General features: G+C 46.9%; 1 protein-coding gene across 1 annotated transcript in view; it reads left to right on the top strand.

Moving 5' to 3' along the window:
• Positions 1-25,675, top strand: part of LOC135056936 (oocyte zinc finger protein XlCOF7.1-like) — a 29,374-nt gene extending 3,699 nt beyond the window's left edge. Inside the window, exons 3-8 of the mRNA XM_063962717.1 lie at positions 4,347-4,538; positions 5,257-5,335; positions 5,454-5,551; positions 5,706-6,690; positions 21,142-21,233; positions 24,210-25,675. Coding sequence (XP_063818787.1) covers positions 4,347-4,538; positions 5,257-5,335; positions 5,454-5,551; positions 5,706-6,690; positions 21,142-21,233; positions 24,210-25,565 — 2,802 coding nt within the window. The 3' untranslated portion in view covers positions 25,566-25,675. The remainder of the gene's footprint in view (positions 1-4,346; positions 4,539-5,256; positions 5,336-5,453; positions 5,552-5,705; positions 6,691-21,141; positions 21,234-24,209) is intronic.
• The last annotated feature ends 586 nt before the right edge of the window (positions 25,676-26,261 follow it).

The following is a 26,261-nucleotide window of genomic DNA, read 5'->3' as shown; positions in this document are numbered from 1 at the left end:
CTCTGAAATTGTACTTGAAAAGGTTCAAGTTCAAAATGGAATCACTCCGGGCGGTCATCGCCAGCCTGGAGGGGTGGGGATTGGATGGTGTTCCTGGATATAAAGGATGCATACCTTCATGTTCCAATATTCCCCCCCATCAGGCGTTCCTGAGATTTGCAGTGCGGGACTGTCACTACCAATTTCAGACGTTGCCGTTTGGGCTTTCCACGGCCCCGAGGGTTTTCACCAAGTTAATGGCGGAAATGATGGTGCTCCTGCGCAGGCAGGGGGTCACAATTATCCCATACTTGGACGATCTCCTCATAAAGGCGAGATCTCGGGAGAAGTTGCTGGACAGCGTGTCTCTGTCCATGAAGACGTTGCAGCTACACGACTGGATTCTCAATATACCGAAGTCCCAGCTAGTTCCTACAACGCGTCTGACCTTTCTGGGCCTGATCCTAGACACAGACCAGAAAAAAGTTTTTCTTCCGATCGAAAAGGTTCAGGAACTCATGACCATGGTCAGGAACCTATTGAAACCAAAGAAGGTTTCAGTGCATCAGTGCACGCGGGTCCTGGGGAAGATGGTGGCTTCATACGAGGCCATCCCTTTCGGCAGATTCCACGTGAGGACTTTTCAATGGGATCTCTTGGACAAGTGGTCCGGGTCCCATTTACAAATGCATCAAAGGATCACCCTGTCTCCCAGGACCAGGGTATCTCTCCTGTGGTGGCTGAACAGTGCTTACCTTCTAGAGGGTCGCAGGTTCGGCATTCAGGACTGGGTCCTCGTGACCACGGACCCAAGCCTCTGAGGCTGGGGAGCAGTGGCACTGGGAAGAAATTTCCATGGTCTCTGATCAAGCCTGGAGACTTGTCTCCGTCTCCACATCAACGTCCTGGAGTTGAGGGCCATATACAACGCCCTGCGTCAAGCGGAGAACGGTTCTGATTCAGTTAGACAATGTCACGGCAGTGGCTCATATAAACCGCCAAGGCTGAACAAGGAGCAGAGTGGCCATGGCAGAAGCGACCAGGATTCTACGCTGGGCGGAAGGCCATGTAAACGCGCTGTCAGAGGTGTTCATCCCGGGGTTGGACAACTGGGAGGCGGACTTCCTCAGCAGGCACGTCCTGCATCCGGGGGAGTGGGGACTTCATCAAGAAGTCTTTGCACAGATCGGTGGGGCCTGCCTAAAATAGACATGATGGCGTCCCATCTCATCAAAAAGCTAAAGCGGTATTGCGCCAGGTCAAGGGACCCTCTGGCGGTAGCGGTAGATGCTCTGGTGATACCTTGGGTGTTCAGATAGGTCTATGTGTTTCCTCCTCTTCCTCTCATACCCAAGGTATTGAGAATTGTAAGAATAAGCAGGGTCAGAACAATCCTCATTGTTCCAGATTGACCACAGAGGACTTGGTATCCGAAACTGCAAGAGTTGCTCACAGAAGATCCTCTTCCTCTAAGGCAGGACCTGCTGCAGCAGGGGCCCTGTCTGTTCCAAGACTTACCGCGGCTGCGTTTGACGGCATGACGGTTGAACGCCGGATCCTAGCGGAAAAAGGAATTCCGGAGGAAGTCATTCCTACCCTGATGAAGGCTAGGAAAGACGTGACATTGAAACATTATCACCGTATATGGCGGAAATATGTTTCTTGGTGTGAGGCCAGAGCTGCTCCTACGGAGGAGTTCCATTTGGGCCGTCTACTACAATTCCTTCAACAGGAGTGACCTTAGGCCTAAAATTAGGGTCCATAAAGGTGCAGATTTCGGCCTTATCCATTTTCTTTCAAAGAGAATTGGCCTCTCTTCCTAAGGTACAGACTTTTGTGAAGGGGGTGCCGCATATTCAGCCTCCCTTTGTGCCTCCGGTGGCACCTTGGGATCTTAACGTGGTGTTACGTTTCCTCAAGTCACTTTGGTTTGAACCACTTAAAACGATGGAGTTGAAATACCTCACGTGGAAAGTGGTCATGTTGTTGGCGTTCGCTTCGGCAAGACGTGTTTCAGAATTGGCGGCTTTATCGCATAAAAGCCCATACTTGGTTTTTCACGTGGATAGGGCAGAGTTGAGGACTCGTCCTCACTTTCTGCCAAAAGTGGTCTCATCTTTTCATGTGAACCAACCTATTGTCGTGCCTGTGGCTACAAGGGACTTGGAGGATTCCGAGTCCCTGGATGTAGTCAGGGCTTTGAAGATTTATGTGACCAGAACGGCTCGGATCAGGAAGACTGAAGCTTTGTTTGTTCTGTATGCGGCCAACAAGGTTGGCGCCCCTGCTTCAAAGCAGACTATTGCTCGCTGGATCTGTAACACGATTCAGCAGGCGCATTCTACGGCAGGATTGCCGTTACCGAAATCGGTTAAGGCCCACTCCACTAGGAAAGTGGGCTCTTCTTGGGCGGCTGCCCGAGGGGTCTCGGCATTACAGTTGTGCCGAGCAGCTACTTGGTCGGGGACAAACACCTTTGCAAAGTTCTATAAGTTTGATACCCTGGCTGAGGAGGACCTCCTGTTTGCTCAATCGGTGCTGCAGAGTCATCCGCACTCTCCCGCTCGTTTGGGAGCTTTGGTATAATCCCCAAGGTCCTTACGGAGTTCCAGCATCCTTAAGGACATTAGAGAAAATAAGATTTTACTTACTGGTAAATCTATTTCTCGTAGTCCGTAGAGGATGCTGGGCGCCCGTCCCAAGTGCGGACTTCTTCTGCATGACTTGTATATAGTTATTGCTTACATAAGAGTTATGTTATAGTTTTCGGTGATACCGTGGCTATGTTTTTGTTCATACTGTTAACTGGGTAAGTTTATCTTAAGTTATACAGTGTGATTGGTGTGGCTGGTATGAACCTCGCCCTTAGATTTACAAAAATCCTTCCTCGTACTGTCCATCTCCTCTGGGCACAGTTTCCCTAACTGAGGTCTGGAGGAGGGGCATAGAGGGAGGAGCCAGTGCACACCCAGAATCCAAAACTTTCTTAAAGGGCCCTATCTCCTGCGGAGCCCGTCTATTCCCCATGGTCCTTACGGAGTCCCAGCATCCTCTACGGACTACGAGAAATAGATTTACCGGTAAGTAAAATCTTATTATATCTATAGTAATACAGGGACATGATTGGGGAGTTGAGGGTATCTGGAAGCATCACAGTGACATCACTTACTGTATATCTATAGTAATACAGGGACATGACTGGGGAATTGAGGGGTCTGGGTGTATCGCTGTAATGTCACATATCTATAATAATAATACAGGGACATGACTGGGGAGGTAAGGGGATCTGTGAGCATCACAGTGACGTCACAAAGCTAGGGACATGATTGGGGAGGTGAGGGTTTCTGGGAGTATCACAGTGACGTTACTTATATCTATAGTAATAATACAGGGACAAGACTGGGGAGGTGATGGGATCTGGGAGTGTCACAGTGACATCACTTATATCTATAGTAATAATACAGGGACATGACTGGGAAGGTGAGGGGATTTGGGAGTGTCATAGTGACATCACTTATATCTCTAGTAAATAATACAGGGACATGACTGGGGAGGTGAGGGGATCAGTGAACGTCACTGTGACATCACTTTTATCTATAGTAATAATACAGGGACATGACTAGGGAGGTGAGGGGCTCTGGGAGCGTCACAGTGACATCACTTATATCTATAGTAATAATACAGGGACATGACTGGGGAGGTGATGGGGTCTGAGAGTGTCACAGTGACATCACTTTTATCTATAGTAATAATACAGGGACATGACTGGGGAGGTGATGTTATCTGGTTAGGTGAGGTGGTCTGGGAGTATCACAGTGACATTACTTATATCTATAGTAATAATACAGAGACATGACTGGGGAGGTGAGGGCATCTGGGAGCGTCACAGTGACATCACATATCTATAGTAATACAGTGACATGATTGGGGAGGTGAGGGGTTCTGGGAGTGTCACAGTGACACCACTTATATCTATAGTACACTTTTATCTTTAGTAATACAGTGACATGACTAGGGAGGTGAGAGGATCTGGGAGTGTCACAGTGACATCAGTTATATCTATAGTAATAATAAAGGGACATGACTGGGGAGGTGAGGGGATCTTGGAGCGTCACAGTGATGTCACATATCTATAATAATAATAATAATACAGGGGCATGACAGAGTAGGTGTGGGGATCTGGGCGTGTTACAGTGACATCACATATCTATAGTAATAATACAGAGGCATGATGGGAAGGTGAGGGGATCTGCGAGCGTCACAGTGACATCACTTGTATCTATAGTAATAATACAGGGACGTGACTGGGGAGGTGAGGAGATATGGAAGTTTATACAATGATATTTGATGTGTCCCCCTATACCCAGGGTTACACGGTAGTGAGGAAGACATCCGGTAAGTTCGAGACACCCAGCAGCTGTCCCCGTGTGTCAGGAAGACTGAGCAGAACCCAGAGCCCCATCACGGTGCCTCCACCTCACTCACTGATACATGAGAGACACAATAACCAGAAGATCCTAGAACTCACCAACAAGATCATTCAGCTGCTGACTGGAGAGGTGACTGCTGGGAATGGGACATTATACAGTAACACCGGGGAACGTGTCTGGGTGATGACTGGAGAGGTGACTGCTGGGAATGGGACATTATACAGTAAGACCAGGGGATGTGTCTGGGTGATGACTGGAGAGGTGACTGCTGGGAATGAGACATTATACAGTAACACCAGGGGACGTGTCTGGGTGATGACTGGAGAGGTGACTGCTGGGAATGGGACATTATACAGTAACACCGGCGGATGTGTCTGGGTGATGACTGGAGAGGTGACTGCTGGGAATGGGGCATTATACAGTAACACCAGGGGATGTGTCTGGGTGATGACTGGAGAGGTGACTGCTGGGAATGGGGCATTATACAGTAACACCAGGGGACGTGTCTGGGTGATGACTGGAGAGGTGACTGCTGGGAATGGGGCATTATACAGTAACACCAGGGGACGTGTCTGGGTGATGACTGGAGAGGTTGCTGCTGGGAATGGGGCATTATACAGTAACAGCAGGGGTTGTGTCTGGGTGATGACTGGAGAGGTGGCTGCTGGGAATGGGACATTATACAGTAACACCAGGGGATGTGTCTGGGTGATGACTGGAGAGGTGACTGCTGGGAATGGGACATTATACAGTAACACCAGGGGATGTGTCTGGGTGATGACTGTATCACTGTGTGTGTCAGATTCCTATAAGGTGTCAGGATGTCACTGTCTATGTCTCCATGCAGGAGCGGGAGTATATAGAGGAACACAGGGGTCTGTACAAGGACATGATGATGGAGAATCACCGGCCCCTCACATCACTGGGTAAGAGGAGACTGTCATGTATTGTACAAGGGAGAGCAGGTATGGGGGGCCCTATATACACACATCATCTGATAATCACATATATACAATGTACTCAGTCACTTTGTGTCTCCTACAGATGGACCCAGTAACAGAGATACCCCAGAGAGATGCCCCCGTCCTCTGTATTCCCAGGACTGTACAGAGGAGAATCACAGGACCCCACAGGAGGATCAGGTAGGTGGGATTTAGGGTCTAGACAATATACCAAAGTGACTGACGCTATGTGATCTGTAGAGGAGCTGTGTGTGTCTTATACACTATTATACTATTTACTATCAAATAATGAAATAAGCCTTATTATAAAGTGTTCATTATTGTTGGTATTTAGGGTGAAGATAGGAGTAATGTGACTGATATGAAGGCAGAAGATATAGAGGGAGAAGAGGAGACGTATGTGACTGATATGAAGGCAGAAGATACAGAGGGAGAAGAAGAGACGTATGTGACTAATATGAAGGCAGAAGATACAGAGGGAGAAGAAGAGACGTATGTGACTGATATGAAGGCAGAAGATATAGAGGGAGAAGAAGAGACGTATGTGACTGATATGAAGGCAGAAGATATAGAGGGAGAAGAAGAGACGTATGTGACTGATATGAAGGCAGAAGATATAGAGGTAGAAGAAGAGACATATGTGACTGATATGAAGGCAGAAGATATAGAGGGAGAAGAAGAGACGTATGTGACTGATATGAAGGCAGAAGATATAGAGGGAGAAGAAGAGACGTATGTGACTGATATGAAGGCAGAAGATATAGAGGGAGAAGAAGAGACGTATGTGACTGATATAAAGGCAGAAGATATAGAGGGAGAAGAAGAGACGTATGTGACTGATATGAAGGCAGAAGATATAGAGGGAGAAGAAGAGTCGTATGTGACTGATATGAAGGCAGAAGATATAGAGGGAGAAGAAGAGACGTATGTGACTGATATAAAGGCAGAAGATATAGAGGGAGAAGAAGAGACGTATGTGACTGATATGAAGGCAGAAGATATAGAGGGAGAAGAAGAGACGTATGTGACTGATATGAAGGCAGAAGATATAGACGGAGAAGAAGAGACGTATGTGACTGATATGAAGGCAGAAGATATAGAGGGAGAAGAAGAGACGTATGTGACTGATATGAAGGCAGAAGATATAGAGGGAGAAGAAGAGACGTGTGTGACTGATATGAAGGCAGAAGATACAGAGGGAGAAGAAGAGACGTATGTGACTGATATAAAGGCAGAAGATATAGAGGGAGAAGAAGAGACGTATGTGAAGGGTGATCTGCAGTGTAAGGAGGAGGAAATCCCTACAGATATCAGCACAGGTGAGCAATAAACACTTTATTTTATTTATTTACAGTTCCTTATATAGCGCATCAAATTCTGTTGCTCTTTACAATTGGAAACAGTGATAAAATAAAACCAAACGAGTGAAAACAGTGAGATAACAAGAATAGGTAATAACAGAAATTCATAGAGGTAGGACGGCCCTGCTTTCAAGCTTACAATCTATAGGGAAGTAGGCATTGATAGACAAGGATAGGTGTTGACTATTGCAAAAAGGTCCACCAGATTGCAAAAGTCCTTGGTGGGCTGTATGATATGGTTACACAGCAATGTTGGCCTGGTGTCGGGAGGATGGGAAAGTGAAGAAAGTAAAAACATGTGAGGTTATGTGTGGACTCTACAGTGGGGATGTAATTGGAAAGTAAAGTATATGAAGCTATGTGGGCATTTCCAGAATTCGATAAACTCACCTTCAGGAATTGCTTAAAGTTTTGGAGACTAGAGGCGAGTCTTATTGTGCGTGGGAGGGGATTCCACTATTTTATTACAGAATAGAGTCCCATATTCTCCTTCCTTAGTCACTACAGCAATATCTCATTCTACACCCTTTTCTGTCAGTACAAACTAATGAGAGATATGTATCTGACCATTGGAGGAGTCCAGAGCCATCAGCCCCTATTATACTCCTGCTCTCCCATTCGCATCATGTCACAGTATGTTACCAGCCCAGAGATCTGACCAGTCTCCTCACGACACTCTCTGGTGTATCATATACATCAGGGGACATCAGCCCCTATTATACTCCTGCTCTCCCCCTCACATCATGTAATTTTGTGTTACCAGTCCAGAGATCTGACCAGTCTCCTACCTATACACTCTGGTGTATCTCATACATCAGGAGCCATCAGCCCCTATTATACTCCTGCTCCCCCTCACGTCATATCACTGTGTGTTACCAGCCCAGAGATCTGACCAGTCTCCTCCCCACACTCTCTGGTGTATCTCATACATCAGGAGTCATCAGCCCCTATTATACTCCTGCTCTCTCCCTCACATCATGTCACTGTGTGTTACCAGCCCAAAGATCTGACCAGTCTTCTTCCCACACTCTATGGTGTATGTTATACATCAGGAGCCATCAGCCCCTATTATACTCCTGCTCTCCCCCTCACATCATGTCACTGTGTGTTACCAGCCCAGAGATCTGACCAGTCTCCTGCCTACACACTCTGGTGTATCTCATACATCAGTAGCCATGAGTCCCTATTATAGTCCTGCTCTCCCCCTCACATCATGTCACTGTGTGTTACCAGCACAGAGATCTGACTTGTCTCCTCCCCACACTCTCTGGTGTATCTCATACATCAGGGGACCTCAGCCCCTATTATACTCCTGCTCTCCCCCTCACATCATGTCACTGTGTGTTACCAGCCCAGAGATCTGACCAGTCTCCTGCCTACACACTCTGGTGTATCTCATACATCAGGAGCCATCAGCCCCTATTATACTCCTGCTCTCCACCTCACATCATGTCACTGTGTGTTACCAGCCCAGAGATCTGACCAGTCTCCTCCCCACACACTTTGGTGTATCTCATGCATCAGGAGCCATCAGCCCCTATTATACTCCTGCTCTCCCCCTCACATCATGTCACTGTGTGTTACCAGCCAAGAGATCTGACCAGTCTCCTTCCCACACACTCTGGTGTATCTCATACATCAGGAGCCATCAGCCCCTATTATACTCCTGCTCTCCCCCTCACATTATGTCACTGTGTGTTACCAGCCCAGAGATCTGAACAGTCTCCTCACCACACACTCTGGTGTATCTCATACATCAGGAGCCATCAGCCCCTATTATACTCCTGCTCTCCACCTCACATCATGTCACTGTGTGTAACCAGCCCAGAGATCTGACCAGTCTCCTCCCAACACACTCTGGTGTATCTCATGCATCAGGAGCCATCAGCCCCTATTATACTCCTGCTCTCCGCCTCACAACATGTCACTGTGTGTTACCAGCCAAGAGATCTGACCAGTCTCCTTCCCACACACTCTGGTGTATCTCATACATCAGGTGCCATCAGCCCCTATTATTCTCCTGCTCTACCCCTCACATCATGTCACTGTGTGTTACCAGCCCAGAGATCTGACCAGTCTCTTCCCCCATATTCTCTGGTTTATCTCATACATCAGGAGCCTTCAGCCTGTATTATACTCCTGCTCTCCCCTCACATCATGTCACTGTGTTACTAGCTCAGAGAACTGACCAGTCTCCTCCCCACACTCTCTGGTGTATTTCATACATCAGTAGCCATCAGCTCCTATTATACTCCTGCTCTCCTCCTCACATCATGTCACTGTGTGTTATCAGCCCAGAGATCTGACCAGTCTTCTTCCCACACTCTATGGTGTATGTTATACATCAGGAGCCATCAGCACCTATTATACTCCTGCTCTCCCCATCACATCATGTCACTGTGTGTTACCAGCCCAGAAATCTGACTTTTCTCCTCCCCACACTCTCTGGTGTATCTCATACATCAGGAGCCATCAGACCCTATAATACTCCTTCTCTCCCCCTCACATCATGTCACTGTGTGTTACCAGCCCAGAGATCTGACCAGTCTCCTCCCCACACACTCTGGTGTATCTCATACATCAGTAGCCATCAGCCCCTATTATACTCCTGCTCCCCCTTACGTCATATCACTGTGTGTTATCAGCCCAGAGATCTGACCAGTCTCCTCCCCACACCCTTTGGGAAATCTCATACATCAGGAGCCATCAGCCCCTATTATACTCCTGCTCTCCCCCTCACATCATGTAATTTTGTGTTACCAGCCCAGAGATCTGACCAGTCTCCTCACGACACTCTCTGGTGTATCTCATACATCAGGAGCCATCAGCCCCTATTATACTCCTGCTCTCACCCTCACATCATGTCACTGTGTGTTACCAGCCCAGAGATCTGACCAGTCTCCTCACGACACTCTCTGGTGTATCATATACATCAGGGGACATCAGCCCCTATTATACTCCTGCTCTCCCCCTCACATCATGTAATTTTGTGTTACCAGTCATGAGATTTGACCAGTCTCCTCCCCACACACTCTGGTGTATCTCATACATCAGGAGCCATCAGTCCCTATTATACTCCTGCTCTCCCCCTTACATCATGTCACTGTGTGGTTACCAGCCCAGAGATCTGACCAGTCTCCTCCCCACACTCTCTGGTGTATCATATACATCAGGGGACATCAGCCCCTATTATACTCGTGCTCTCCCCCTCACATCATGTAATTTTGTGTTACCAGTCCATAGATCTGACCAGTCTCCTCCCCACACTCTCTGGTGTATCTCATACATCAGAGCCATCAGCCCCTATTATACTCCTGCTCTCCACCCCTCACATCATGTCACTGTGTGTTACCAGCCCAGAGATCTGACCAGTCTCCTCACGACACTCTCTGGTGTATCATATACATCAGGGGACATCAGCCCCTATTATACTCCTGCTCTCCCCCTTACATCATGTAATTTTGTGTTACCAGTCCAGAGATCTGACCAGTCTCCTACCCATACACTCTGGTGTATCTCATACATCAGTAGCCATCAGCCCCTATTGTACTCCTGCTCTCCCCCTCACATCATGCCACTGTGTGTTACCAGCCCAGAGATCTGACCAGTCTCCTCCCCACACTCTCTGGTGTATCTCATACATCAGGAGCCATCAGCCCCTATTATACTCCTGCTCTCCCCCTCACGTCATGTCACTGTATGTTACCAGCCAAGAGATCTGACCAGTCTCCTCTCCACACTCTCTGGTGTATCTCATACATCAGGAGCCATCATCCCCTATTATACTCCTGTTCTCCCCTCACATCATGTCACTGTATGTTACCATCCCAGAGATCTGACCAGTCTCCTCACGACACTCTCTGGTGTATCATATACATCAGGGGACATCAGCCCCTATTATACTCCTGCTCTCCCCCTCACATCATGTCATTTTGTGTTACCAGTCCAGAGATCTGACCAGTCTCCTACCTATACACTCTGGTGTATCTCATACATCAGGAGCCATCAGCCCCTATTATACTCCTGCTCCCCCTCACGTCATATCACTGTGTGTTACCAGCCCAGAGATCTGACCAGTCTCCTCCCCACACTCTCTGGTGTATCTCATACATCAGGAGTCATCAGCCCCTATAATACTCCTGCTCTCTCCCTCACATCATGTCACTGTGTGTTACCAGCCCAAAGATCTGACCAGTCTTCTTCCCACACTCTATGGTGTATGTTATACATCAGGAGCCATCAGCCCCTATTATACTCCTGCTCTCCCCCTTACATCATGTCACTGTGTGGTTACCAGCCCAGAGATCTGACCAGTCTCCTCCCCACACTCTCTGGTGTATCATATACATCAGGGGACATCAGCCCCTATTATACTCGTGCTCTCCCCCTCACATCATGTAATTTTGTGTTACCAGTCCATAGATCTGACCAGTCTCCTCCCCACACTCTCTGGTGTATCTCATACATCAGAGCCATCAGCCCCTATTATACTCCTGCTCTCCACCCCTCACATCATGTCACTGTGTGTTACCAGCCCAGAGATCTGACCAGTCTCCTCACGACACTCTCTGGTGTATCATATACATCAGGGGACATCAGCCCCTATTATACTCCTGCTCTCCCCCTTACATCATGTAATTTTGTGTTACCAGTCCAGAGATCTGACCAGTCTCCTACCCATACACTCTGGTGTATCTCATACATCAGTAGCCATCAGCCCCTATTGTACTCCTGCTCTCCCCCTCACATCATGCCACTGTGTGTTACCAGCCCAGAGATCTGACCAGTCTCCTCCCCACACTCTCTGGTGTATCTCATACATCAGGAGCCATCAGCCCCTATTATACTCCTGCTCTCCCCCTCACGTCATGTCACTGTATGTTACCAGCCAAGAGATCTGACCAGTCTCCTCTCCACACTCTCTGGTGTATCTCATACATCAGGAGCCATCATCCCCTATTATACTCCTGTTCTCCCCTCACATCATGTCACTGTATGTTACCATCCCAGAGATCTGACCAGTCTCCTCACGACACTCTCTGGTGTATCATATACATCAGGGGACATCAGCCCCTATTATACTCCTGCTCTCCCCCTCACATCATGTCATTTTGTGTTACCAGTCCAGAGATCTGACCAGTCTCCTACCTATACACTCTGGTGTATCTCATACATCAGGAGCCATCAGCCCCTATTATACTCCTGCTCCCCCTCACGTCATATCACTGTGTGTTACCAGCCCAGAGATCTGACCAGTCTCCTCCCCACACTCTCTGGTGTATCTCATACATCAGGAGTCATCAGCCCCTATAATACTCCTGCTCTCTCCCTCACATCATGTCACTGTGTGTTACCAGCCCAAAGATCTGACCAGTCTTCTTCCCACACTCTATGGTGTATGTTATACATCAGGAGCCATCAGCCCCTATTATACTCCTGCTCTCCCCCTCACATCATGTCACCGTGTGTTACCAGCCCAGAGATCTGACCAGTCTCCTGCCTACACACTCTGGTGTATCTCATACATCAGTAGCCATCAGTCCCTATTATAGTCCTGCTCTCCCCCTCACATCATGTCACTGTGTGTTACCAGCACAGAGATCTGACTTGTCTCCTCCCCACACTCTCTGGTGTATCTCATACATCAGGGGACCTCAGCCCCTATTATACTCCTGCTCTCCCCCTCACATCATGTCACTGTGTGTTACCAGCCCAGAGATCTGACCAGTCTCCTGCCTACACACTCTGGTGTATCTCATGCATCAGGAGCCATCAGCCCCTATTATACTCCTGCTCTCCACCTCACATCATGTCACTGTGTGTTACCAGCCCAGAGATCTGACCAGTCTCCTCCCCACACACTCTGGTGTATCTCATGCATCAGGAGCCATCAGCCCCTATTATACTCCTGCTCTCCCCCTCACATCATGTCACTGTGTGTTACCAGCCAAGAGATCTGACCAGTCTCCTTCCCACACACTCTGGTGTATCTCATACATCAGGAGCCATCAGCCCCTATTATACTCCTGCTCTCCCCCTCACATCATGTCACTGTGTGTTACCAGCCCAGAGATCTGAACAGTCTCCTCACCACACACTCTGGTGTATCTCATACATCAGGAGCCATCAGCCCCTATTATACTCCTGCTCTCCACCTCACATCATGTCACTGTGTGTTACCAGCCCAGAGATCTGACCAGTCTCCTCCCAACACACTCTGGTGTATCTCATGCATCAGGAGCCATCAGCCCCTATTATACTCCTGCTCTCCGCCTCACAACATGTCACTGTGTGTTACCAGCCAAGAGATCTGACCAGTCTCCTTCCCACACACTCTGGTGTATCTCATACATCAGGAGCCATCAGCCCCTATTATACTCCTGCTCTACCCCTCACATCATGTCACTGTGTGTTACCAGCCCAGAGATCTGACCAGTCTCTTCCCCCATATTCTCTGGTGTATCTCATACATCAGGAGCCTTCAGCCTGTATTATACTAATGCTCTCCCCTCACATCATGTCACTGTGTTACTAGCTCAGAGAACTGACCAGTCTCCTCCCCACACTCTCTGGTGTATTTCATACATCAGTAGCCATCAGCTCCTATTATACTCCTGCTCTCCTCCTCACATCATGTCACTGTGTGTTATCAGCCCAGAGATCTGACCAGTCTTCTTCCCACACTCTATGGTGTATGTTATACATCAGGAGCCATCAGCACCTATTATACTCCTGCTCTCCCCCTCACATCATGTCACTGTGTGTTACCAGCCCAGAAATCTGACTTGTCTCCTCCCCACACTCTCTGGTGTATCTCATACATCAGGAGCCATCAGACCCTATAATACTCCTTCTCTCCCCCTCACATCATGTCACTGTGTGTTTCCAGCCCAGAGATCTGACCAGTCTCCTCCCCACACCCTTTGGTAAATCTCATACATCAGGAACCATCAGCCCCTATTATACTCCTGCTCTCCCCCTCACATCATGTAATTTTGTGTTACCAGCCCAGAGATCTGACCAGTCTCCTCACGACACTCTCTGGTGTATCTCATACATCAGGAGCCATCAGCCCCTATTATACTCCTGCTCTCACCCTCACATCATGTCACTGTGTGTTACCAGCCCAGAGATCTGACCAGTCTCCTCACGACACTCTCTGGTGTATCATATACATCAGGGGACATCAGCCCCTATTATACTCCTGCTCTCCCCCTCACATCATGTAATTTTGTGTTACCAGTCATGAGATTTGACCAGTCTCCTCCCCACACTCTCTGGTGTATCTCATACATCAGGAGCCATCTGCCCCTATTATACTCCTGCTCTCCCCCTTACATCATGTCACTGTGTGGTTACCAGCCCAGAGACCTGACCAGTCTCCTCCCCACACTCTCTGGTGTATCATATACATCAGGGGACATCAGCCCCTATTATACTCGTGCTCTCCCCCTCACATCATGTAATTTTGTGTTACCAGTCCATAGATCTGACCAGTCTCCTCCCCACACTCTCTGGTGTATCTCATACATCAGAGCCATCAGCCCCTATTATACTCCTGCTCTCCACCCCTCACATCATGTCACTGTGTGTTACCAGCCCAGAGATCTGACCAGTCTCCTCACGACACTCTCTGGTGTATCATATACATCAGGGGACATCAGCCCCTATTATACTCCTGCTCTCCCCCTTACATCATGTAATTTTGTGTTACCAGTCCAGAGATCTGACCAGTTTCCTACCCATACACTCTGGTGTATCTCATACATCAGTAGCCATCAGCCCCTATTGTACTCCTGCTCTCCCCCTCACATCATGCCACTGTGTGTTACCAGCCCAGAGATCTGACCAGTCTCCTTCCCACACTCTCTGGTGTATCTCATACATCAGGAGCCATCAGCCCCTATTATACTCCTGCTCTCCCCCTCACGTCATGTCACTGTATGTTACCAGCCAAGAGATCTGACCAGTCTCCTCTCCACACTCTCTGGTGTATCTCATACATCAGGAGCCATCATCCCCTATTATACTCCTGTTCTCCCCTCACATCATGTCACTGTATGTTACCATCCCAGAGATCTGACCAGTCTCCTCACGACACTCTCTGGTGTATCATATACATCAGGAGCCATCAGCTCCTATTATACTCCTGTTCTCCCCTCACATCATGTCACTGTATGTTACCAGCCCAGAGATCTGACCAGTCTCCTCCCCACACTCTCTGGTGTATCATATACATCAGGGGATATCAGCCCCTATTATACTCCTGCTCTTCCTCTCACATCATGTCACTGTGTGTTACCAGCCCAGAGATCTGACCAGTCTCCTCCCCACACTCTGTGGTGTATCTCATTCATCAGGAGCCATCATCCACTATTATACTCCTGCTCTCCCCCTCACATCATGTCACTGTGTGTTACCAGCCCAGAGATCTGGCCAGTTTCCTCCCAACACTCTGTAGTGTATCTCATACATCAGGAACCATCAACTCCTATTATACTCCTGCTCTCCCCCTCACATCATGTCACTGTGTGTTGTCAGCCCAGAAATCTGACCAGTCTCCACCCCACACTTTCTCATACATCAGAAGACATCTGTTACTATTCTTCTCCTTCTCCTGTTATAGCAGTGAGCAGTACAGTTGGTGTAATGGCAAGCATTACTGAATCACAGAGGTGAGGTTGTGGGTTCAAGTCCCTTACTGCATGGAGTTTGTATTTTCTCCCTGTTCTTTTATGGGTTTCCTCCCACAATCCAATAATTATACCAGCTGAGCAACTAGTGTATATGTGTTTGCCTATGTGGTAAGGAATATAGACTGTTAGCCCCTGGGACTGAGGTAAGTGAGCGGATATTCTCTGTAAAGTGCTGTGGAATATGTATGTGCTATATATGGATAACTGGTAGCGAATGATCATGCATACCCCTGATCGGATCAGCTCCGGCTGCCAGGTTTGTATGATGTCCCTCATGTGGGTGTGACTGACCTCCCCCTGACCTTAGCTGCTGCCCTGATCTTGTGCTTCTCACGCTGTGCACCAGAAATGCGTAATTCCCAGCTCTGCTAACAGTACATTACGCGTATACTGCCCACTGTGTGCGAGCCTGGATGCAGCAGTATTCCGTCACCTGATGTGAGGATATGGGGCTCACAGATCACTTCCAGTATTAGATGGAAAGGTGAAATGTTTATGTTTAAGGACAAGTTGCACCACAGCATGGCACCCTTGGACTCGGCAACAGGAGCAGAGAGTCCAGTAATGTCCCGTGGCTCGGGACAGTCTGCCGTTGATCCAACGTACGTTTCAGCAGGGGTGATGTATAGAGGCAGTGACCAGGATAAGGGGCCGGTGACGGGTCTAAATAATCCCAAAGTTATTTGTCCCACACGGCCTCTTGGCAGAGCATCAACGCTTATCCACTATCAGAGACAATCACTGACTGCAAAGCTCTCCGGTAGCCATTCTTACCCCCTCTCACCCCCAATAGCGTAATCACTCAGGAGTGTCTGATGCTCCCCTTCCACTCATGACTTAAAATAATAGTCCTAGTAAAGAATAATACATTTTGACATGAATAACTTGATTGCATTTTCATAAACTGAATCTGATAGATATATTGTGTATTGTATATTTGCTTAGTTCTTATAATGTAGTAAGGGGAATGGGTCACCTCAATCTGCTCCCACCTGCTCTGCCCTGCTCCCTTCTGTCCAGTCCCTCCCCCAGCTGTGACTCCTGACTTCATCTTTGCTCTCCTCTCCGTCCCCTCAAAATACAAGACAAAAGTGTAGGATACAGATACTTATCACCCACCCAAAAGCTCAGACAGATGACGGAGCAGATTTTTGGTTACGTTCTACAAAGATGGGCGACACAAAGATATTACAGAGACACGGGCAGGTACTTTGTGCAGATGAAGATTTAGACAAAGGTGTGGGCGATACAATCTCCAGCTGGAGAAGATCAAGAAATCACTTTTTCAATGGACAACTAGTATATGGACAATTGACAGTTGTGAGCTATTCGTTCATTATTTCTCCGGCTGGGTCCACAGGTTATCCTCAGGATAACAATGGGATATGATGGAGCGATAGCGGATTGGCACCAAAGATCACAAGCTTTCAGTCCTCCCAGGATGCAATGAGCTCGTCCATATAACCCCACCCACTGGCTCAGGCAAATCAGTTTTTTGTTTGGTGCGGCAGGAGCCGGACCATGGTCACAGGGCTGCTGTGTTCTGCCAGCCCTAAGCTTTATTATTATATTTTTAATAGTCTAACTATGTTTTTGAGTGATCTTTCCTAACAGCGTCTTAAACGCATATTGGAAAGAGTCGCTCCAACAACGCTTACCCACGGTACAAGTACTGTGTCGACGGGCGTCTGTGTCTGATATACTAGCAGGTCCACCAGACGTTACCAGGCTGTGGCCGGAGCACGGGGAGAAGGTAAGGCACCGGTTCCACTTAGAAGGGGAATACGGACACAGCCGCACTGGTTTGGGAGGAGACTACCAAACAGTAGCTGATGCACCGCCACCACGGATGCTCCAGAGCTAGGCTTTAGGGATCATAAAGTGCCAGTAATGGTATGAGGCTGGGATCCCTAGGGTTGATGTCAGCATGGACAGTCAGACGCTCTCCTGTTCGCCCCTCCCCCCAGTTCATGACCAGTTTCCGTCGGTCTCCTGCCATGAACTGTTGCCTCACTTCCGTCTCAGACGCTACCACAAGGTGTCTCGGTCGCAGCATAGGCCGCTGCGTCTGTGTACACTAAACTCTACCGCGAGGAGACCCAGTCGCAGGACAGGCGTCTGTATGACCGGTGCGCTTGTATGCACAGTGCGTCTGTGTTCACTTAAAGTTCCCGGAGCGACAGTGTACACTAGTATCGTCTGGATCCACTCGGCGTTTGCTAACATATTGATCGATCTTGGAAGTGAGGTGAGTCTCCCTGTATCCCACTCTACTGAGTACGTGTTATACAGCACTACAATTCTTTCTACTTTTGTCAGTATAAATAGTTAAATTTAAGTGCCTATTGCATATGAGTCTGTACATTACTGTGGTTTTCTTCGCATTGCGTCTGAATACGTTTGGATCTGTTGTGCTCAAATGACTAATATATAACATGTGACTGACTGCTAGTGTGATTGCTGACTTTATATATGTTTGTCAGTGGTTTCTTCTGAACCTCAATGCTGGTGCATGGGATGGGGTCAGATTGATATCACTTTAATAAGGTAAAGTGATTACAGTCACTAAGTGTGTAGTACACTGTGAAAAGCTGATAATTTATCATGTCTAAGAGCGGCAAAAGTGACGAGGTTACACTGACAGTAACACCAACACTTATAACATGTTTGTCCTGCAAAACGGGATTATCCTCTCAGGATCTGGCACATGATGTGCAAATTGTTTTGATTTTCAGCAGATTGCAAGGCAGATCCCTGTTCAACTGCAGGTAGATCCACCTTGGGCGATGTTTGCACAGACCGTGTCCAGTATAGCTGAACTGGTAATTCCTACAGCTTCAATACCAGCAGTAGGATACACTATTAACCCATACATGCAGCTCCCTTATTACGGTATATCCACTACAGCTCAGGATACACAGCAAGCTGATAAACCGGGTGTAAATAAATCATAAAATTCACAGGCTACACAGGATGATACATCAGATGATGATAGCTCTATGTACTCTGCTTCATCATATCAAGAACAGGTGGAAGGTATCAGCTCAGTGGATATAGCTGAATTAATTGGAGCAATGAAGGCTATTCTGTCCTTAGAGGATTCAGCAGAGCCAGTGTTAAAAACTAAGGCACCTATGTTTAAACGTCCCAAAACAGTTAGGGTCGAGTTTCCAGGATCAGATCAGCTGACGAAACTCATGGAAGAAGCTTGGGCTGCACCCAATAAAAATATAGAATTCCCAGAAAATGGGATTCCAATTACCCTTTTCCAACTGGGAACTGTTTAAAAAGGGAAGTGCCTCCTAAGGTAGATACGCATGTCATTCGATTAGTGCGAAAATTTATATTGCCTTTGCAGTCAACGTCATTGAATGATGTCACAGAAAGGAGAGTGGATGGGTTTTTTAAAACCATATTTTCACTGTCGGGGGTAGTCATAAGGCCAGCTATGGCTTCAGCTTGGATGGCAAAAGCAGTAGCTGAATGGGCTGAGGTACTGGAAGACGGGCTTTCAGCACCTACCCATATAGCTCACATGAAACAGGCTGCAGTATTCTTAGAAGAAGCGGCAATAGATATGGGTACTATTGCTTCTAAAGTATCAGCCTTAAAAGAAGCTGCTCGCAGAGCAGTTTGGCTGCGTACGTGGAAAGCTGATTCAGAATTGAAAAAGGTTCTGGAATCTTTGCCTTTTGTGGGGAATATTCTGTTTGGTAAGGAATTGACAGATATTCTGGAATCAGAGGCAGAATCCAAGAAGGTCAGGTTTCCTGCCACATATAACCCAGACCTAAGGGTCCGGTTTTTCGGCCATTTCGCAAGGAAAAGCAAAAGGAAAAAGTGATCGTAAGCAGCCCCAATGTAATAAGTTTGGTAAGGCAAAGAAGCATTAGGCCACCAGAGGGCCAGCTTCCAACCCAGAAGATAAGCCATCAGCCTGATGGTGCGGGCCTCCGCCTGGGGGACCCCAGGGTAGGGGGCCGACTTCTTCCTTTTGCACAGATATGGCAGCAGTCTACAACAGATGCCTGGGTGCAAGAAGTGGTATCTCTGGGTTATGTTTTCCCTTTCAAGAAGCAGCCTCCTCAAAAGTTCTTCTGCACCAGCCCGTCACGGATAGAGGCGAAGGCCAGAGCCCTGCAAGAAGGAGTTCAGAAATTGCTTCAGTCAGGATTAATTATTCCAGTACCCCCTGCACAATGGGGACAGGGTTTTTACTCCATCCTGTTTTTGGTTCAGAATGGGTCGTTTCGGACGATTCTCAATCTCAAAATGTTAAACAAATACATTTTGGTACCACGGTTCCACATGGAGACATTACGCTCCATAGTTTTAGCTATGGAACCAGGGGATTACATGGTATCCCTAGATATACAGGATGCTTACCTGCATGTTCCTATAGCACTGTCTCATCAGTGTTACCTCAGGTTTGCCATCCTCCATCAACATTTTCAGTTCCAGGCCTTACCCTTTGGGTTAGCCACAGCTTCCAGAATATTTACCAAGATTATGGTGGTTATGGCAGCTTATCTCCGAAAGCAGGGGATAAGAATTTTTCCATACCTCGACGATATTTTCATCCTGACACTGTCCCAGGAATTGTGCTTGGGCCATCTCCAGCAGACAATAACTTGTCTACAGAGCCACGGATGGCTCATACATTGGGCAAAGTCATCTCTGATTCCATCACAACAGATGATTAACTTGGGGGCTTTATTGGATTCAAGTCTGCAGAAAATATTTTTCCCTCGGAACAAAATATCCAAGGTGCAGTTAAGGACTCAGGAGTTGTTACACAGTCAAATATTATCAATTCAACATTCGACATGGTGGAGTAGGCACAGTTCCCCTCAAGACCTCTGCAGCATCTGATTCTGTCCAAATGGAATGGAGTACATCAGACGATAAAGTAACATACCATAGTACTTTCAGAAAAAGTAAGACATCCAATCTAGACAAGGGGAGACCCTTTTGGATATCCGATTGGGAGATCCTGACAACAGATGCCAGTATTCAGGGCTGGGGAGCAGTGTCCGGAAAATTATGGTTCCAAGGACAGTGAACCACAGAAGAAAGTTGCCTGCTAATAAACCTGTTGGAGCATCGGGCCATATACATGGCACTGATTCAGGCAAAAGACACTTTGCAAGGAAAACCAGTCCAGATCCGCTCAGACAATGCAACGGCAGTAGCGTACCTCAACCATCGGGGAGGGACTCGCAGCAAAAAAGCAATGAAGGAGGTAAGTCACATACTAAAATATGCAGAACTCCATCTTCCAGCATTGTCCGCAGTGTTCATTCCGGGAGTCCTAAACTGAGAAGCGGATTTTCTCAGTCGACACGCCATTCAAGCAAGCGAATATGCTCTACACCCGGAAGTCTTTCAGACTCTGGTAGACAAGTGGGGTTTGTCAGAGATAGATCTCATGGCGTCCCATCTGAACAACAAAGTGCCAGCATACAGGTCAAGAACAAAGGATCCCGGAGCGATCTTTCTGGACGCTCTATCAATGAAATGGGATTTTCACCTGGCATATCTGTTTCCTCCGATCATCTTGCTACCCAAGGTGGTGTGGAAAATAAAGCAAGAAAAGGGTGCCGTGATTCTAATAGCTCCGGCTTGGCCCAGAAGGCATTGGTACACAGATCTGCAAAGTATGTCAATGGATGCTCCAATTCTGCTCCCTCAACGTCCAGATCTACTGATGCAGTGTCCTTGTTATCACAGGCAGCTGGATCGACTGTCGTTGACGGCGTGGTTCTTGAAACCTCTATCCTGAAGTCAAGAGGATTCTCACAACAGGTAATTTAAACAATGCTCAAAGCAAGGAAACCCTCCTCAGCTCGCATTTATCACCGAATATGGCAGACCTATATTCATTGGTGCAGTAAAGGAAATATAGACCCAAAATCTTTCCAAGTTTTCAGGGTCTTAGATTTCCTTCAAGCAGGAATGGATAAGGGTTTGAAGGTGGCTTCCTTGAGAGTGCAAGTATCAGCATTGACTGTATGGTTCCAAAAGAAAATTGCCAAATTACAGGATGTGCGTACTGTTTTCCAGGGAATGCTGCGCATTCAACCGGCTTTTGTTCCTCCGGCAGTGCCTTGGGTCTTAAGTCTAGTTCTCAAAGCCCTTCAAGTTGCTCTGTTTGAACCACTTAATAAAGTGGATCTGAAATTGTTGACTGCTAAAGTTCTCTTTCTACTGACTATGACATCAGCTAGAAGAGTGTCAGATTTAGGAGCGCTGTCATGCCGTTCTCCTTTTCTGATTTTTTTATCCAGATAAAGCAGTTCTCAGAACTAGGTCTGGGTATCTTCCTAAGGTGATGTCTAAATTCCACCTTAATGAAGAAATTATAGTCCCGGTTTTCAGGTATCGGGACTGTCTGCGGGAGAAGTGTCGCTAGACGTAGTTCGGGCATTAAGGAACTATGTGGATCGTACCAGTGCCATCAGAAAGACAGATTCTCTCCATTCTTTACGGATTTCACAAGAGAGGATGGCCTGCTACTAAACAGACGCTAGCAAGATGGCTTCGAATGACGATTTCAGAAGCGTATTCTCAAGCTGATCTCCCTGTTCCGGCTAATGTCTTGCTCACTCTACTCGTAAGGTAGGTCCTTCATGGGCAGCACAACATGGTGCTTCAGCAGAACAGATATGTTAAGCAGCCACATGGTCTTCCATTAACACTTTCATTAGACATTATGCCTTGTATACTTTTGCCTCTCATGACGCTAAATTCGGGCGCAAGGTTCTCCTGTCCAATCAGGAGTATACCCACCACTAAATTGCTTTGGGCTAAATTGCTTTGAGAAATCCCATTGTTATCCTGTGGATAATCTGTGGACCCAGCCGAAGAAATATACGTTATGGTAAGAACTTACCGTTGATAACGGTATTTCTCCTATGTCCACAGGTTCCACAGGGATCCCACCCTGATGCAACTGATTTGGGGATCTTTATACTCGCTAAACTCTTCCCTCTTGCATGGAAGGGTGTGCAATGTGTGTTCTTCTCGCCTGAATAGGGCTCTACATGATGCTCCTGCCTAAATGCTTTGGAATACAACTGATTTGCCTGAGACAGTGGGCGGGGATATATGGACGAGTCCATTGCATCCTGGGAGGACTGAAAGCTTATGATCGTTTGGTGCCAATCCGCTGTAGCTCCATCATATCCCATTGTTATCCTGTTGAACCTGTGGACATAGGAGAAATACCGTTATCAACGATAAGTTCTTACCATAACTTATATTTCTTCATCAATTTAGCAGGCAAAGGGTCTAGAGGTGATTCCAAGTGTTGAATTTGCATTTTTAACCTGTTGCTGTGAACCCACAACATGCAGTCAAATGAGCTCTCATACAGGCTGCAGAAACAAAATCAGACAGATCGCAGGGACCTTCAGTGGCCAAATCAACAAATTTATATTGACCTATCCGTATAGTATCCCATCTTCCACCTATTGTATCACACCATTCTCCCCAAAATCTCCCTTTTTTTCAAACACACCAAACACGTTTTCACTCAGTAAATTGGGATGTATTCCTCCCTTTCTAGAAATAACTCAGCAATCTTATATCCTGAAACCACCCAAAAACCCTAAAAAAACTTTGTTGACCTTTTGTGTGTCAACCATGCCCACGTCAACCTAATGACCATGTCGACCTTCCATATATGTTGACCTAGACATGTGTCAGCTTTCGGTCAGTGTCGACCTACTTACTGTTGACCTTCAGTCGTCAAACTAGTGACTGACGACCTAAAGACCGGATACCAGTTTAATTAGTTATTTTTATATTTATTTATTATATTTTAAGGCAGTAGTTCCCAAACTTGGTGCCGTGAGGCACTTCCAGAGGTGCTTCAGGTTGGTGGTCCAGCACTAGGGTGCGATGATTCAACAAAGTTTGGGAAACACTGTTATAAGGCAATTCTTTCCTCTGCCACTGTAAATTGTGCGGCAGTATCAGCAAAGATGGTGTTGATGAGCTTCTGATTCAGTGTGGGGCTGAAGGGATCTGCCCACACAGAAGATAAAGGGTGGACAGACAGTCCAGGTGGGGACTGCTGTTAGAGCCCAGGGTGCCTGGAGGCCAGTGGGGGCTATGAAGCCACATTCTTATCCGCAAGAGGCAGGGAGAACTAGAATACTCTGAAACTGTATTTGAGTAGTTGTGGTTGCCAGGCCAAAGCCTGTGGAGATACCTGCAAGAAGCATGCAAGACTTTGAGACTTTGCACACAGACTAGCTGACCCACGCTCTAGCTGGACACAATTCGGCTGTCTAGTCACTGGCCAACTAGCTGGCATCTGTTGCCCCGCCTACAACAGTGTTTTGTCCTCTTCCCAACCACTACAAACCAATTACAGAAAACAAATCAATGACACACATGTGGCGCACCTGTGGGTTTGTGTGCTGTAATAGAAATCCAGAGGGAATGTGACCCTGACTGCAGCCTGTTCATTTGCCAGAAAAAGGAAGTACCAGCTTCCATTCCCAGTACATGTCACCACACCTTGCATTACATTTCTATCTTCTGCAGTGGAAGTACTATATCTAGGCAGATATCTTTGTGATCCATTGGCGTATAATTTCTAGTGAAGATGGCAGAATATCGCAGTGTAAGTGACTCTGAATGAGGCTTGATAGTAGGTACATTCTGCAGTCACTTAGATGGGAGCAGGCTCTTTCAGGAAGACAATGCATCACCCTACAGGTCTGGAGCCATCATATTATGGCTGGAGGAGCATTCCTCTGAGTCTGACATCAGAAATTGGACCCCTCATTTGCCATATCTGAACCCAGTAGCACTCCACTGGGGAATATTATAAATTGTACCTTATTATGGAGAGACATTCAATTTTCTGTACACTTATTCCCAACAGATGAATGTAACAGAAGGAATATCTCGGAAGAAAATCTAATTTCATCTTCAGGTTGTAAAATAGAAGATGATGACATCACACAAGATTCTCCTGGAGAAACCCCTACTGCCCTACTCGTACCTCCTGTACCTCACAATGTGCTTGTGTCATGTGGTCCCTCTAATCAGAGGGAATGTTCTGATAACACTGATATTGGGTCATCTTCTACAGCTCTGACAGTAGATAAAATATTTCCCTGTTCTATAGATGACAGATGTTTTACACAGACCGCACAGCTTATAACCAATCATCCAGCTAAGGGAGGTGAGAAACCATTTCCATGTTCTGAGTGTGGGAAATGTTTTACCGATAAATCAAATCTTGTTACACATCAGAGAAGTCACACAGTTGACAAGCCATTTCCATGTTCTGAGTGTGGGAAATGTTTTACACACAACTCACGTCTTGTAGCACATCAGAGAAGTCACACAGGTGAGAGGCCATTTCCATGTTCTGAGTGTGGGAAATGTTTTACACACAAGTCACATCTTGTTGCACATCAGAGAAGTCACACAGGTGAGAAGCCATTTCCATGTTCTGAGTGTGGGAAATGTTTTACACACAAGTCAGATCTTGTTGCACATCAGAGAAGTCACACAGGTGAGAGGCCATTTCCATGTTCTGAGTGTGGGAAATGTTTTACACACAGCTCAAGTCTTGTTAAACATCAGAGACGTCACACAGGTGAGAAACCATTTCCATGTTCTGAGTGTGGGAAATGTTTTACTGATAAATCAGATCTTGTTACACATCAGAGAAGTCACACAGGTGACGAGCCATTTCCATGTTCTGAGTGTGGGAAATGTTTTACATACAACTCACGTCTTGTTAAACATCAGAGAAGTCACACAGGTGAGAAACCATTTCCATGTTCTGAGTGTGGGAAATGTTTTACCGATAAATCATATCTTGTTACACATCAGAGAAGTCACACAGGTGATAAACCATTTCCATGTTCTGAGTGTGGGAAAAGTTTTACCGATAAATCACATCTTGTTACACATCAGAGAAGTCACACAGATGACAAGCCATTTCCATGTTCTGAGTGTGGGAAAAGTTTTACACAGAAGTCACATCTTGTTGCACATCAGAGAAGTCACACAGGTGAGAAACCATTTCCATGTTCTGAGTGTGGGAAATGTTTTAGAGATAAATCATCTGTTGTTAGACATCAGAAACTTCACACACATGAGAATGTGTAACATGACAGTAATCGAATCTTGATAAAACTATACTTTATTAACACTATATAAAATTTGTATATATGCAGATGGAAAGTTATTTATCTTACAAATAAATCTAATTTCTCACATATTTTTTTGTTAAAGGGCTGAGCTGGAATGATTTGTGTTATTTCTCTAGCATCCGTAAGGGATATTGGGGACAGAATTAGTGCGATGGGGTATAGATGGGTCCAAAGGAGCAAGTGCACTTTAAAATTCTTCACTGGGTGTGCTGGCTCCTCCCCTCTATGCCCCCTCCTACAGCTCAGTTTAGATAAAGTTCCCTCAGGAGAGGATGCACACTCTAAAGCTCCAGAGTTTTTCTTCATTTTATGTCTAAGTTTTATTTATTTCGGTATGCTGTTTGGGCAACAGCATACCTGTGCTGTGGGAGTTATGGGGGAGACGGTCACCGGCCTCTTGAGGTGCAGAGCCACTTTCCCGCTGCAGGGCCGCCGTCCTGAGGGGCTGTTTGTTCAGCGAGGCATGGATCCTTGGCTGTCGCAGCCGCAGCATGCCGCAAACCCTTAACACTGCGTGAAGGTGATCATCAGTGGTGAGTACCAACCAGGGGCCCCGCTAGGGGGCTCCCGCGGTCTAATGTGTGGCTGAAGCGCGGGTCAGGCGTTCGAGTCCCTCCTGGGGGCGGACCCATTATAGTTCCTGCGTGAGACT

The sequence above is a fragment of the Pseudophryne corroboree genome, chromosome 3, assembly GCF_028390025.1.
Source record: "Pseudophryne corroboree isolate aPseCor3 chromosome 3, aPseCor3.hap2, whole genome shotgun sequence".
NCBI lineage: Eukaryota > Metazoa > Chordata > Amphibia > Anura > Myobatrachidae > Pseudophryne > Pseudophryne corroboree.
Note: the sequence above shows the minus strand (reverse complement) of the source record. Positions and strands in the feature narration are given on the sequence as shown.